At 34.7% G+C, this 12513-nt stretch overlaps 1 protein-coding gene across 1 annotated transcript; it reads right to left on the bottom strand.

Annotated features, from left to right (window-relative positions):
* Positions 1-1605: 1605 nt before the first annotated feature.
* LOC145558888 (nucleolar complex-associated protein 3-like) lies at positions 1606-11796 on the bottom strand. Its single transcript, XM_081620249.1, has 13 exons — positions 11604-11796; positions 11080-11246; positions 10797-10987; positions 9614-9822; positions 9428-9530; positions 6727-6890; positions 5821-5959; positions 5488-5664; positions 5260-5396; positions 4738-5022; positions 2915-3054; positions 2743-2840; positions 1606-2246 (listed from the first exon to the last, which is right to left on the bottom strand). Exons 1-13 carry the CDS (start codon positions 11768-11770, stop codon positions 1764-1766), a joined length of 2460 nt encoding a protein of 819 aa, XP_081476375.1. The 5' UTR covers positions 11771-11796; the 3' UTR covers positions 1606-1763.
* Between the last annotated feature and the right edge of the window lie 717 nt (positions 11797-12513).

The following is a 12513-nucleotide window of genomic DNA, read 5'->3' on the forward strand; positions in this document are numbered from 1 at the left end:
ATTCCTTTTTGTACTTATGTTACTTTGTAATTTATTATATTTTTTTCCGTTAGTAAGGAGAAAGGCTTTATCGGATCAGAATCTCTCACAGGTCCTCCCAATTCAGGTTAACAGGATAGACAATTTAGAAGTTGAGGGAAAAGATAAGAAATCCCTACCCCAAAATGCCTCTAGTAAGATTTAATCCTACAACATCATAGTTGTGGGATACTAATATTACTTTGCAATTGCAATGCTAAATTAATTAATAACTAGCTATTTTGTTATTGTTAGAGATATCAGATATCGGAAAATATATCTTCAGATATCTCATATCTCTAACAATTATACTCCATTCTAGAAGGCCAAGTTCACATGCACTATGCATTACTCTATTTAATTATTAAAAAACAAAAATGTGTGTAGCTTTTTGTCAATGCATAAACGTATATGCAAATCAAGTCAATATAATACAACCACTAAAATTTTAAACGGTCTACTACCCAAGAAAAAATATACTCCACTCCCTAAAATAAATTATTGTAATACAAGTGGTGTAATTTTGGAAACAACTAAAATTGAAGCATCCATAAGAGAATTTAAACAGACAAACTCTCCCAGGTCTTTGATATGGATCCCTCTTTTTATAATGGCTTTAATTGTTAACATGAACCGAGCTGATCTGTAAAAAATTTCGGTCCGATAAAACCTTTTCATTGCGTTACTTACCAATGAAAAAATAAAACGATTGAAGAAGGTGAGCAAATTATATTAACTTTAAATTATTTTTATTGAACTTAAATTATATATTTTATAGATAAGGTGCACAGGGAGCCCCTCCTATCACAAAGGGGGGGGGGGTGATGAGGTTCAAACCCCCGTCACTCGGGAGCGTCCCTCCATCTCCTGATCCTCATTAACTTTGTATATATGAAATATTATAGGTATATCGATAATAAAACTTTATACAATATTTTTATCTTACAAAATCTATTCATAGCATTATATATTCATGTGTCACAATAATACCTATTTGTCCCCTACATGGCACACATGGGACGACAATTGGCGAAAACCTAAAATGCTATCGCTGTATTGTAGCCTGGCTGCGAGACCTACTTTATTTATTAGTGATATGATATGATATTAGATTTTGAAAATTGACAACACAAAAGTGAAAACACTTTTCTTGTTTTTGTTAAAAATAAAATAAAATAAAATAAAATAAATTAAAGTAGTCCCTCTTAATACAATGCCTCTTTCTCTTTATTATGTGAGAAATAAATGCTCAAAAGAGGCATTGTATTAAGAGACGGAGGGAGTATTAAACTACAAACCAACCTGCTAATTTTCAAAACCAGCTCAAACCGACCCGCTAACAAATGAACCATTTGCACACAGCCAAATATGGAACCACCATGCCAAAGTGGCAGTAATACATAAAGTAGTGTGTCTACTGTAATAATTTACCGGCGTCCAGGACACCAAACCTAAAGGATTAAACAACAATAATCCATGGTTATAAACAACAATCAGTAATACACAATACTTCGCCTTTCGTATAACATCTTATTAATTTAGCTGGCAGCATATATTGATATATATAATGACATACTATAGCACACAGAAGAAAAGTACAAGGAAAATAAACACAACGCAAATTAACAAATTACATTCCTTCCGAAATGTTCTGTATTCAAACTTAGAAAATTTCAGATCTTACAACCAACCTCGAAAAATTTGATCTTTCCTAACAAAAATTCAAAAATAATATTCCTCGGTGCCTATTGTTTCCTCTTCTTTTGCTTTGATCCTTCCCGCTTACTATTTTTATGCCTTTTGTACTCTTCATGCAATTGCAGGGACAGTGTAGTAAGACCCAGCTCCCTTCTCAGTTTCTCATTCTCCACTATATCATGAACAACAGTAAAGTGATCTGAAAGCTTCTCCCTCAAGGCTTCCTCATCAACTTCTAATGAAGTTTCATCATCTCCCAACAAATTATTGTTCCCTCTTTTTCGTTTATTATTCAACTTTATGTCACTCTTTATGCTATAATGTTCGCTCTCCAATAGCAGCTCCTTATAAGCTTGCTGAGGAGAAACAGTCGGCATATAAACTTGATTCGAAGTAGTACTTATCTTGGAGATGCTTGAAGCCATGGTTGAAATAGTAGGATGATAATGCTTGGACAGCAGATTCAATTCCCAGAGGACGGAAGCAAGTGCACCGCTCAGGTGTGGATCAGAGGAATATGGCTGATATTTCTGCAGGACAACATGAATAATAATTACCCTGACAATCTATTGGTCCATTGAATTAAATTAACATGGTCCATTAAACTACAAGTGTTTCTTTGCTGTTAATGAGCACAAGTAACAGATAGAGAGTTAATTGATAAATTTTCTCTGTTGCTGCATCAATAAATTGGATAAAGCAGTGTACACAGTCTGTCTTCTCCCCCCAATCCCACCTAGCCCAAGAAGAGTCTGTATAGAAGCATTCGGCTTTAATCTTTCTGTAATATATTGGAAAATTGCAGTGCTACACGGACCAATGGAGTTAAATTATATGCCAATAAAGAAAATAATTATTCAGACGGTGCACTCCCTCTCATGTGATTAAAATTTTTCTGGGGAACATAAAGGGGAAACATTGGTAGTGCCAGTGTGTTCCTTTTTCTTCATATTGTTAAGCATATAATTGTTTAACACTTTCTTCATATTGTTAAAGCATAATTGTTGGAAATAAAAGTATGCATACCGCAACTGATCCTGATACTGAGCCACCTCCCACATCATTTTCTAGCATGTATCGGCACTTGAAATTCTTTTGCAGAAGGTTTTTGGCAGTGACGAGTGCTGGAAAGATGAAAGTCAAAAATTAACTAAACGTTCAGGAACTTGCATCATAAAACAATGGGAAAGTAACCAACCGGCCATGGATTCTGGAGAGCCAAAGCACAAGGAGGAAGACGCTAAACGCTTTATGAAGGCAGCAGCTCTTTGCATATCATGTTGCCTATCATCACATAGCATTATCTTTAAAGCTTCTGCCAAAATTTCACCTTGATCCCTGCATCATCAATATAACAGAGATTTTAAGGTATCTCAAACTCATTAACTTTTCCAATGATTCAAAATAATAAATACTTAATTAGATCCTAGGACATAGCAAACATACTTTCAACCTGAAGATATGACGAGGAAATTAACCCAAATATTTTGGTTTTTGATTATAAAAATGCAGCCCGAAACACCTGCTAATTATTGAATCAAACCCATTGGATAGAAGCATTCTAAACTTAAGCATGAAAGTTTGAAAAACCCTTATCTTATTGTGCTCTTAATTGTATAGTAGCACTAATCTTTCCTCTTATGTCTCATTACAGTTAGGAGTTTTGAAACTGTTTCTCCATCCCGGTGTTTGTAAAATTTTACAATAATCCCAGAGATCCACCTTTCTGAAGGTTAAGCATTAGAGAAGTCCCAATCATTGCTCTGATTTAGTTAATCATTATTTGAATATGCTGAAATTTTACCAGATAATACTTGTCTCATAATAATGCAATTACGACATATAAAAAATAAAATAGATCCACGAAGAGATAATCTTCCTAAGGCAACATGTGTAAGTATCCCTCAACTATGCTTTGTTGTCTTCCCACTCCCTCAGCAATATTTCCTCTTGCTCCACAAAGATCTACTCAGCAGACACACATCCAAGAAGAGAGTGTAAAATGTGGAGCTCAAGTGACAAGTTCAATAGTTCAGTACTGGAGAAAAGATTATGAAATTCTAATGTGAGAAGTGTAAAGTGTTCTCTGCAGTGGGACAATGAACGGCAGGAAGAAATTTATATACAAAAATACGAATAACGTAAAAGTGATTAGATCTTCATGGAGTCGAAGAACCTGAGAGAGGATCTTTGTGGGATAGAGGGTTGTGTATGGGAACTATTTTAATCGTGAACTCCATTTTTACACTGTCAACCCAACTTTTCATCATCGGCAATTTTGTTTTAATTCAATTCATGCAACTCTCTTTTATTCAACCAGTAACTTTTGGATCAACACAGCAATATACCTATATATAATGCATTATAATCTACTGTGAATTTTAATTATATACTTCGTATGTAATATATCATATTTAGATACTTCTATGTAGTACCATAATTGAAGTTTGAAGTAAATACACGATAAATTAATATAGTTCCTCAGATATTGATTACTTAAATCATTCGTATCTTTATACTATTCGTATGCTCTTCTTTGACCATGTTTAGTGATCTATTATAAGGATACATCATACATAGTCATGAGCGGTTTTGTTAAACTAGTCTTCATATACATTTTCAAAGTATCAACTTTTATAAAGTTTACTAAAAAATAATCAAAGATATTCACGGTCAAAGTTATGCATACCAGAATGAAACTTTGAATGGATCGAGTAAAAAGAACAGAGGAAGTATGTGTTTTTAGTCCACCAATAGGTTTTTCCTCAAAAAAAAAAAAAAAGTCCACCAATAGGTATCCTGGTGCGAAGGTGTATAAATATAGGCACAACATAAATATTCAGTCGATGCAAAAAAAATAATGGTCAACTTAATGTGCATGGTTCCACCAACGGATGGTTCTCACCATGAGGGAGATTGGCACATGAACCTCCGATGCGAGTGGTCATGCCTCTATTGATGTATTATAGTAAAATGAGCAGCTGACTTCATGTAATTCATGAAAGCATGTAGAGTACTAACCTTCCTGGTCTATACTCAATAATGAGATTGTAAAGCTGGATAAAGAACTCCTGTAAATCCACATTCAGAGCATCGAGGTTCTTCCTCATAACTTTAAAGGCAACAATACAACATTCTATCCGTTCAGAGACTGTCAAAGAATTATCAGAATTATCCAGATTAGTGCCAGAAGCAAGAATCTTGAGGTGCTTCATTAGATCAGCCATGAAATCTATGTCAATTAGGTGAGAGAACATCCCCAATCCCTTCAAGCATGAGCTAAGTAGTGGATGAGCTCTATTTAACCTGTCCAAGAACAAAATCAAGATGTTAACCAATCTAAATCATTATTAGAATTCATAATTTTGCCAATGCTACTCCACACCGCCCATGTAAATAACATTGCAATAAACAATAATAGCTGACCGGAGATGTTAAGTCTCTTTAATTCCACTCTCATACAATCTAAAGATCAAATTTTATCAACTTCTCCTTTGGCCCAAAGTGGAGCAAAGTTAATAAGATGACAAAACAAAATCACACCTTATTGTATCTGGCTGTATTGTGTGCTTCAAAACACGGAAGTATGTATTAAATACAGCAGACAACGTCTGAGATTGCATTCTCCTTCGCTCTGTTTCATCTTGGGCAAGTGAAGCAGCCTTGAAATCAGCATTTACCTGTTCATATTTCAAACTTAGTGACACAGTAAAAACAAAACATCAGTCAACAGTATTTGTATGTGATGGATAGTTTTTATTAAACAAACACCTCCTCTCTCGTCTTTGATAGTAATTCCTTCTTAGTTTTCTTCTTATCACTGGCTGTAGGTTGAGTTTGTTCCTCGGACTTCTTTCCTTTCTTATATTTCTTTCTTCTACGCTTTTCATCATCATCTGCCTTTTTAGACCTTGCAAGATCTTCATCAAATGACAAAGCCAAGAATACCTAAATGCACGAATAGCCCAAGTTCATGCAATACAATTTAATTAGAAAGGAATTGGTAGACAAAACAACAAAAAAGTGAGACACATGCATGGAAATAAGAGATATCCCGAAAATCGAGTAACATCTAGAAGGCAATGTAAGTGTAAAGACACCTACTGCTATAGAGTCTGGGTTCAATTGGCAATCATGAATTCTAACAAGATCCGCAATCCGCTGTACGGTCTCAACAGTTGCTTCTCCACCATGTTTCCCCTCATTTTTGAAAAGAGACTGGATTGTAGAAGAACATAGCTTCCTGTGAAAGGTTAAATGTCATTCATGTAAACACCAACATAATGTGCAATTTAAGTATGACTAAAATGCTAAATATCACCTATCTTTTAACATGTAGAATATTCAATTATTACTTAAAATAAAACACTTTAAAACATAAACAACAGAAATATTGGAAATTTAATACTGAAAAACATAGTTTAAAAGAAAACCCAAAATGACAGGCAATTCTACACCCGGCAAATTTAAATCAAACCACTACTGTGTTAAGCATTGCTTCCCAAATTAGATCACTCCACAAACCATCAGATGATATCCAACACAATAACCTATGTGCTCCAGCCCAAACATAAAATAATACTCCAGCAAAAAAAATTAAAGCATTGGTTTTATAGGACATGACCCACTGTAACCGATACAGGAAGCTGCAATTTATCAGTGACTTATAGGTCATGGCATCAAATTCTTTAAGCTCTCTTCAACCGCTCAACCAAGCCCACTGTATAACAAATGTACTGTCCTTGAAGACCACAATGTACACCACACTCTTATAAGTACCCACTATCATGTGTGCTGGACACGCAATGATTATGATCTAATCACTAATTGTGTTGGTAGAGTGTGATAACAGCTTTAGGCTAAACCCACTTTTTTTATGGGAAAAGAAGCTCAAAGTGGTTTAAAATGAAAATGAAATTGAAACAGACAATAACATATCCAAAGTCATTTGAGAACAGACTGCATATACATAAAGCCAGAGAGGCAGAGATTGATAAGGGTAAAACAAACCTCACAACATCATCTGCAGAAGCCAGGCACTTAACAACAGCTGGTATTATGTTCTGACGAAAATTGAAATGTGGGTGGGCATCTAATAAAGTACAGAGACAACGAACAGCTACACGATTGAACTCAGGGAGCGATTGTAAGGTGAACAGCCTCTGCAGATAAGCCTGAAAACAAAAGAAAAGCACAAGTATCTCTTCTCAATCATCTTGAAGGCTAACGTAATATAAGGATGTACTAGACAAATCAATTTCATGAATCATGATAAGTTAGCTGATACATCAAATTAGCCTTGCTTTAGAAAGCGAATTCATGAAAAAGGAATGCAACTAAAGTATGTCAAATTAGGGAGGTGAAGTATATGGGAAAGGTCAAATCCTACAACTGCCTGTCTTTTGTGATTTTTAACTTTTTGAAAGTAACTTGGATAAATAATCTGAACCCTTTTTAATTCTTTATAAAATAACCTGAATCTAGGTTATCTGAGTTTTCTAAAACTAAGTTTGAAGAGAGCATTCTTTGAAGGGGGAGAGAGAAAGAGAGAGAGCATTTTAAGCAGGCCTTTAATCATATACGATAATCCATGAGATTATCATCTCTATGTTTCATCTCTCTAACTTTGAGCGAATCATGGCCAATTTCAGCCCTTTTCAAAGCAATAATATAGGTAGTTGTACATCTTTTAGATTGGAGTGGAAACTTTTTCTTTTATTTTCCACGGTGACTCTAAACTGCTAACTCCGCCAACGAGTTTCCCACTACCAATCCTAGGGATAAAGGAGGAGGGTTACGGTAGGCCAGTGATAGCAGTGTAAAACTTTGTGACATCGCTTGACATGAGCCACAATGATTGAGAGTAGTACTAGGATGGGTCCGACCAACTGGGAAGTCCTCATGTTGGTTCATGTAACCGACCGTACTTATGGGATTAACACGTTCAAGCAAAAGAAGAAAGTGGCTCTAAACTTCTGACTCGTATATTTCCATGACTGTATCATATAAAATCTATTTACAAAAATTTAAATAAAATTTGTTCCTCTTCTCCTTACTCTCCGCTAGTTCAAGCACAACTACCTAACCAACCAACCTAACCTCTAACCACCACATACATTTCCAATTCTTGCTATTGATGAAAATGGTGGCGTCATCGAGAGTCCAACAAAAGAGAGAAAGGGGGGGTGAAAGGAAAAAGATAGAGATGGTGGTTACACGAGCAAGAAAAGGGAATTCTAAAGGAAATTTGCAAGTGGAGGTAAAGAGAGAATGAGTAGAGGTGGAGGTGATAGAGGAGGAGAGACAGGTGAGTTGGAGAAGGGGGGTGTTTATGTAGGAAGGGGATGAAAAGATGATTTATAACCCAAAAAAATATATATCCACTCTTCGGAAATTTACAAGATTAGAGTTCATCATCTATAATTTCCTTAAAAAGTAAAAGGAAAAATTCATTTATATAATCACAACTATGGGCAATTTACTTAGAATAATCCCAACTAAAGATTATTAGCTAATAATCCTAACTTTGCTATTAAGTTGCCGCCAGCGATCCCAATTGATTAACAACCTGTTATAACAAATTACCAAGACACGTGTCAACACGTGATTAGTCCAAAATTTATTAAAAAAAATCCCCTAGAAAATGACCGATCAACCCCCCTAACACCAGAAACTGGTCGGCCCTCTACCATCATATTCTCCTTCAATGGCTATTTTTAATAGCCGTGATTAATGACAATAATTGGGTATTATTCCATCATATTCTGTTTATTATCTCCTGATTTTTTGGAAGATTAAAAACCTGTCATTACTCTAGAGTTATATTCTAAGTATTATCTCCTGATTTTTTTGGAGGTTTGGAAACCTTTCGTTTTCTCGAGTTTAATGATAATTTTTCTACTTTCATTATTAAGAAATTTGGTGATAAAAAATATCATACACTTCTTCTCCTCCTGTTTATTCAGTATTTTTCATAAGAAAGATGCATACAATATCACTCATCTTCTTTCTTTTCTATTAAAGAGATAAGTTCGTGTGACTCCAATCTCTAACCTAGAATTGCCATTGTGTGAGAGAGGTGAGTTAACCTCAAGGAACAAAATGAAAAATACATCCAAACACCCCAGTACCGCTGAATTGTCGCTTTCAAATCAGTGGTTCCACATTGCCACAACCCCCCCCCCCCCCCCAATAGTTCAGATGTGAATTCGAATGCGAGGTTCCTCCATTGCTTTGTTTTGTTCTTAATTTAGGCCTGAGACACTTTGATTCCAACATAATTGAACTAAAACATTAAGTGTACTGAACCTCTTTAAACATCAAATATCAAGTAACCAGATCTTAACAACTAGCTAGAAGTCCTCATACTCCTCAAAATAAGAAAAGACATTCAAGATTTCTACCTTCACTATTTTCACCTCTACAAAAACAGTAACCAAAAGGCAGCCAGACAAGAAACATAAATGACAGTCAATTGACTCAAATCAGCATAAGTCAGAGGAGTAAAGCAGTAAAGGTACTGACGGGTCAAGTGTTCATTCACAGCGTTAAGCAATGTACTTAAACTAGATTAAATAAGGGCATAAAGGTAGGACCAACTGCTTCACAAATTAAACCATGCTGTTACTAGTCAGCTGTTACTAGTGAGAACAAAACAACTGCATAGACAAAACAACTGCATAGACAAAACAACTACATAGACAAAACAAACCTTATATGAGAACAAAAGCGTTGACTCAAAAAACCGCATCTTCTTCACAGCCTTAGAAATAACCATCTCTTGCTCTTTCTCAGTAGGAAGCCTAATGCGATAACTGCAACATACAGCCAGTGTGTATAAGAATCAAAGCATCAGACTCGTGTTGAGATGCAAAGGAATATTAAATCAGTTTCTTACCCAGGAATGATGTCTCTAAAAACAACTAATGTTGATAACAATGCCGCCTTTGCAATATCTTTATCTCCATCATTACAGAAACTTAGGAGCTCTTTCAGAGACTTAATATTTGACTCGGGATCTTCAAGCAAGGCAGTACCCAACTCTGCAACTTTATGTTGCTTAGTTTCAGCAACTTCTGCAGCAGTGAGATCTTCTTTAACCTCAGCCTATAGTTAACAGTTGTAATTAAGTAGCAAAGAAATAACCCTGGAGAAAGAATACACACTCTCCATAATAAGGAAAATTCATGTTACAATAGATTTTTAATTCCTCTAGCAGAGATGAATACACATATATGGTTGATCAATGTCTTCAATGAGAAAGTTAACTAGAGTTTATACAAAAATATTCAATATTTGCAGGACACTTTGTATAAAATCTACTAAGAGTGTGCAGAAGCTTATGCCTTGAAAACATTCATAAGAAAGGCATGAAAGCAAACCATACAATCAAAAACTAGGGTTAGGGACATCCATCTTTGGCTGGGTACAGATTCCCTTCAATGTGTAAGTACCCCAGTTTAGAGCAAAAGTGTTTCCCACATTGCTACTTACTATGCTTATTTTATTTTGAAGAGCATGGGAGGACAAGAATGTATCAAAAGCAAGCAAGAGGTAACGAAAATGACTTCCAAAATATTAACTGGATAGAATATAGTGATAGGAAAGCGATTAGAATTCTTCTCACTTTTTGTATCACCGAGACATGAACATGCACAGCCCCATTAGCAACTAAGCATATATAGAAGTATGCTACTCAATGCAGATACCACTTTATATGCAATTAAGGACAACCAAATACACTTCCATCAAGAAATCTATGACTTAACATGGAGAAAGAGAGATGATTGAACATTAAAATAACAAGAAAAAAGCTCCTCTCAGTACAGTGTTAAACACTTTAGGATTGTAATTACTCCTAACGCTTGATGTACATGGTTTAAGGAGTCGGATATCATCTGAATGCCTTAGCTTATTATGTATTTGGTGATGCATTGGAGCGTGCAAATAACATAACTGAGAGAATTTATGGTCATTAACCTTATGTGGTGACCTTTTTTATTTTGTGAAAAAATTGAGAATCAAAGAATCACACTCAAATTGACAGCATGAAAAAAAAAAAAAAAAAAAAAAAAACTTACCAAAACCTCAGACTGAGGGTTCTTAGTATCCTCCTCAGACTTAGCAGGTTCCTTCACCTGCTTCTTTTCGTCTTTCTTCTTTTTCTTCAACTTTGCCCTCCTTTCTGCTTTAGTTAACTTAAATATACCTTTATCTTCATCACTATCATCTTCTTTGTCAGAAGTTTCAAGCTTTCTTTCTTCTTTTGGAACTGCAAATGTTTAAGCATAATGATTACTACTACCTAACTGGCTAACTGACCATCTAAACAAATTTCCGAGAACATAAATGTTAATTACAAACCTGTCTTATAATAAAGCTTCCCATCCAAGGTCTTCACCGGAAGCGCGTCAACACGATTAACCTCTATACCCTTTTCTTCCTTATTCTCAAGCTTTTTCTTTCGTAATCGTCTCTCATATAGTTCTTCCAGCTCATCTTCTTTGGCATTGGCAACACGATTAACATGCCTACCCAGATTAACATAACCAGGAAATCAGCATCCAAATATCCAACTTAACACAACAAATATTACAAACACTACTATCATTTCAAACATGCTCACTACATTCCATCAATTAATTTCCCACAAATTTCTTCAATATACTCTATCACTCAATACTATTTAACACTTGAAATCAACTATCAAGTCAATAATCCAAGTGGGTTCGGGCCGGGTGTGTCGGGTCATATCGAATTTATTCAGCTCTGCCCGAAATCCCAACACAACCATCAAATTTTCATTTACTAAACACCCAAATTTCCAAAATCAAAACAATAAACAATAATAATAATGCAAATCAAAATTAAAGAAAAAAAAAACATACTTGGTAATTGATTGAGTATCCAAACGAGAAACAAAACCAGCATAAGCACGATTTTCAGCGACAAAATTGACATCTTCGTCTGAAACAACGATATCTTCATCTGGAATTTCAGGAGGAAGTTCAGGAGGCAGTGTTACTTTAAGCTTTTTCTTCTGCTGTAATTTCATAGTTCAATGGAGGACGTTGAGTGTGCTTCAATGGAGGACGTTGAGAGAGAAAGAGAAGGTAGGGTTAAAGTTATAAATGGGTTAGATCCGTTTAATAAATAAATGGGCCGGGTCTTGAAAACAAATAAAAGGACTTAGGTTGGATTGGGCCCAACAATTGATATTGAAAAATCTACGTGGAACTGTGGATTCTTTCCATATTCGGGCCTACCCGCATTAGAAGTCCGTACTGCACACTCAAATTCCTCAATTTTATTTTATTTTTAAATTACAGTTGTTTGTCATCAAATCCAATTGATAGGATTTATTTTTTACGTCATAAAAAAATTTGAAGGAAAATACAAAGCCAATTAATTATTTTAATAAATCGAAACGCCTTCAAGTTTTGACTGTTCACGCGTATTGCAATTTTTTTTTTTTTTTTTTTTTGGAAAGTACATGTATCCCATGAAATTTTTTTTTGTATAAATTTGCTTTATACTAATATAGTGTACATCGAGCAATATAAGGGTAATGTTTAGCTAATTTTAGAGTAATTTTTTTTCTTTTTTGTGTAACTTTAAATATAATACAATTTTTATATAAATAGATAACAAGAAAAGTTTTATAAAGGTAATTTAATTACATTCAATAGCTAATGATTGATTTTTAATCATTTAAATTGTGATTCTTTATTAATGAATTGTGGCTAATTTTAATTTGTATTGAATTACTTTTTATGCATATTAGGAGTAACTTTTAAT

This window comes from Chenopodium album, chromosome 9, assembly GCF_948465745.1.
Source record: "Chenopodium album chromosome 9, dcCheAlbu1.1, whole genome shotgun sequence".
Classification (NCBI taxonomy): domain Eukaryota; kingdom Viridiplantae; phylum Streptophyta; class Magnoliopsida; order Caryophyllales; family Amaranthaceae; genus Chenopodium; species Chenopodium album.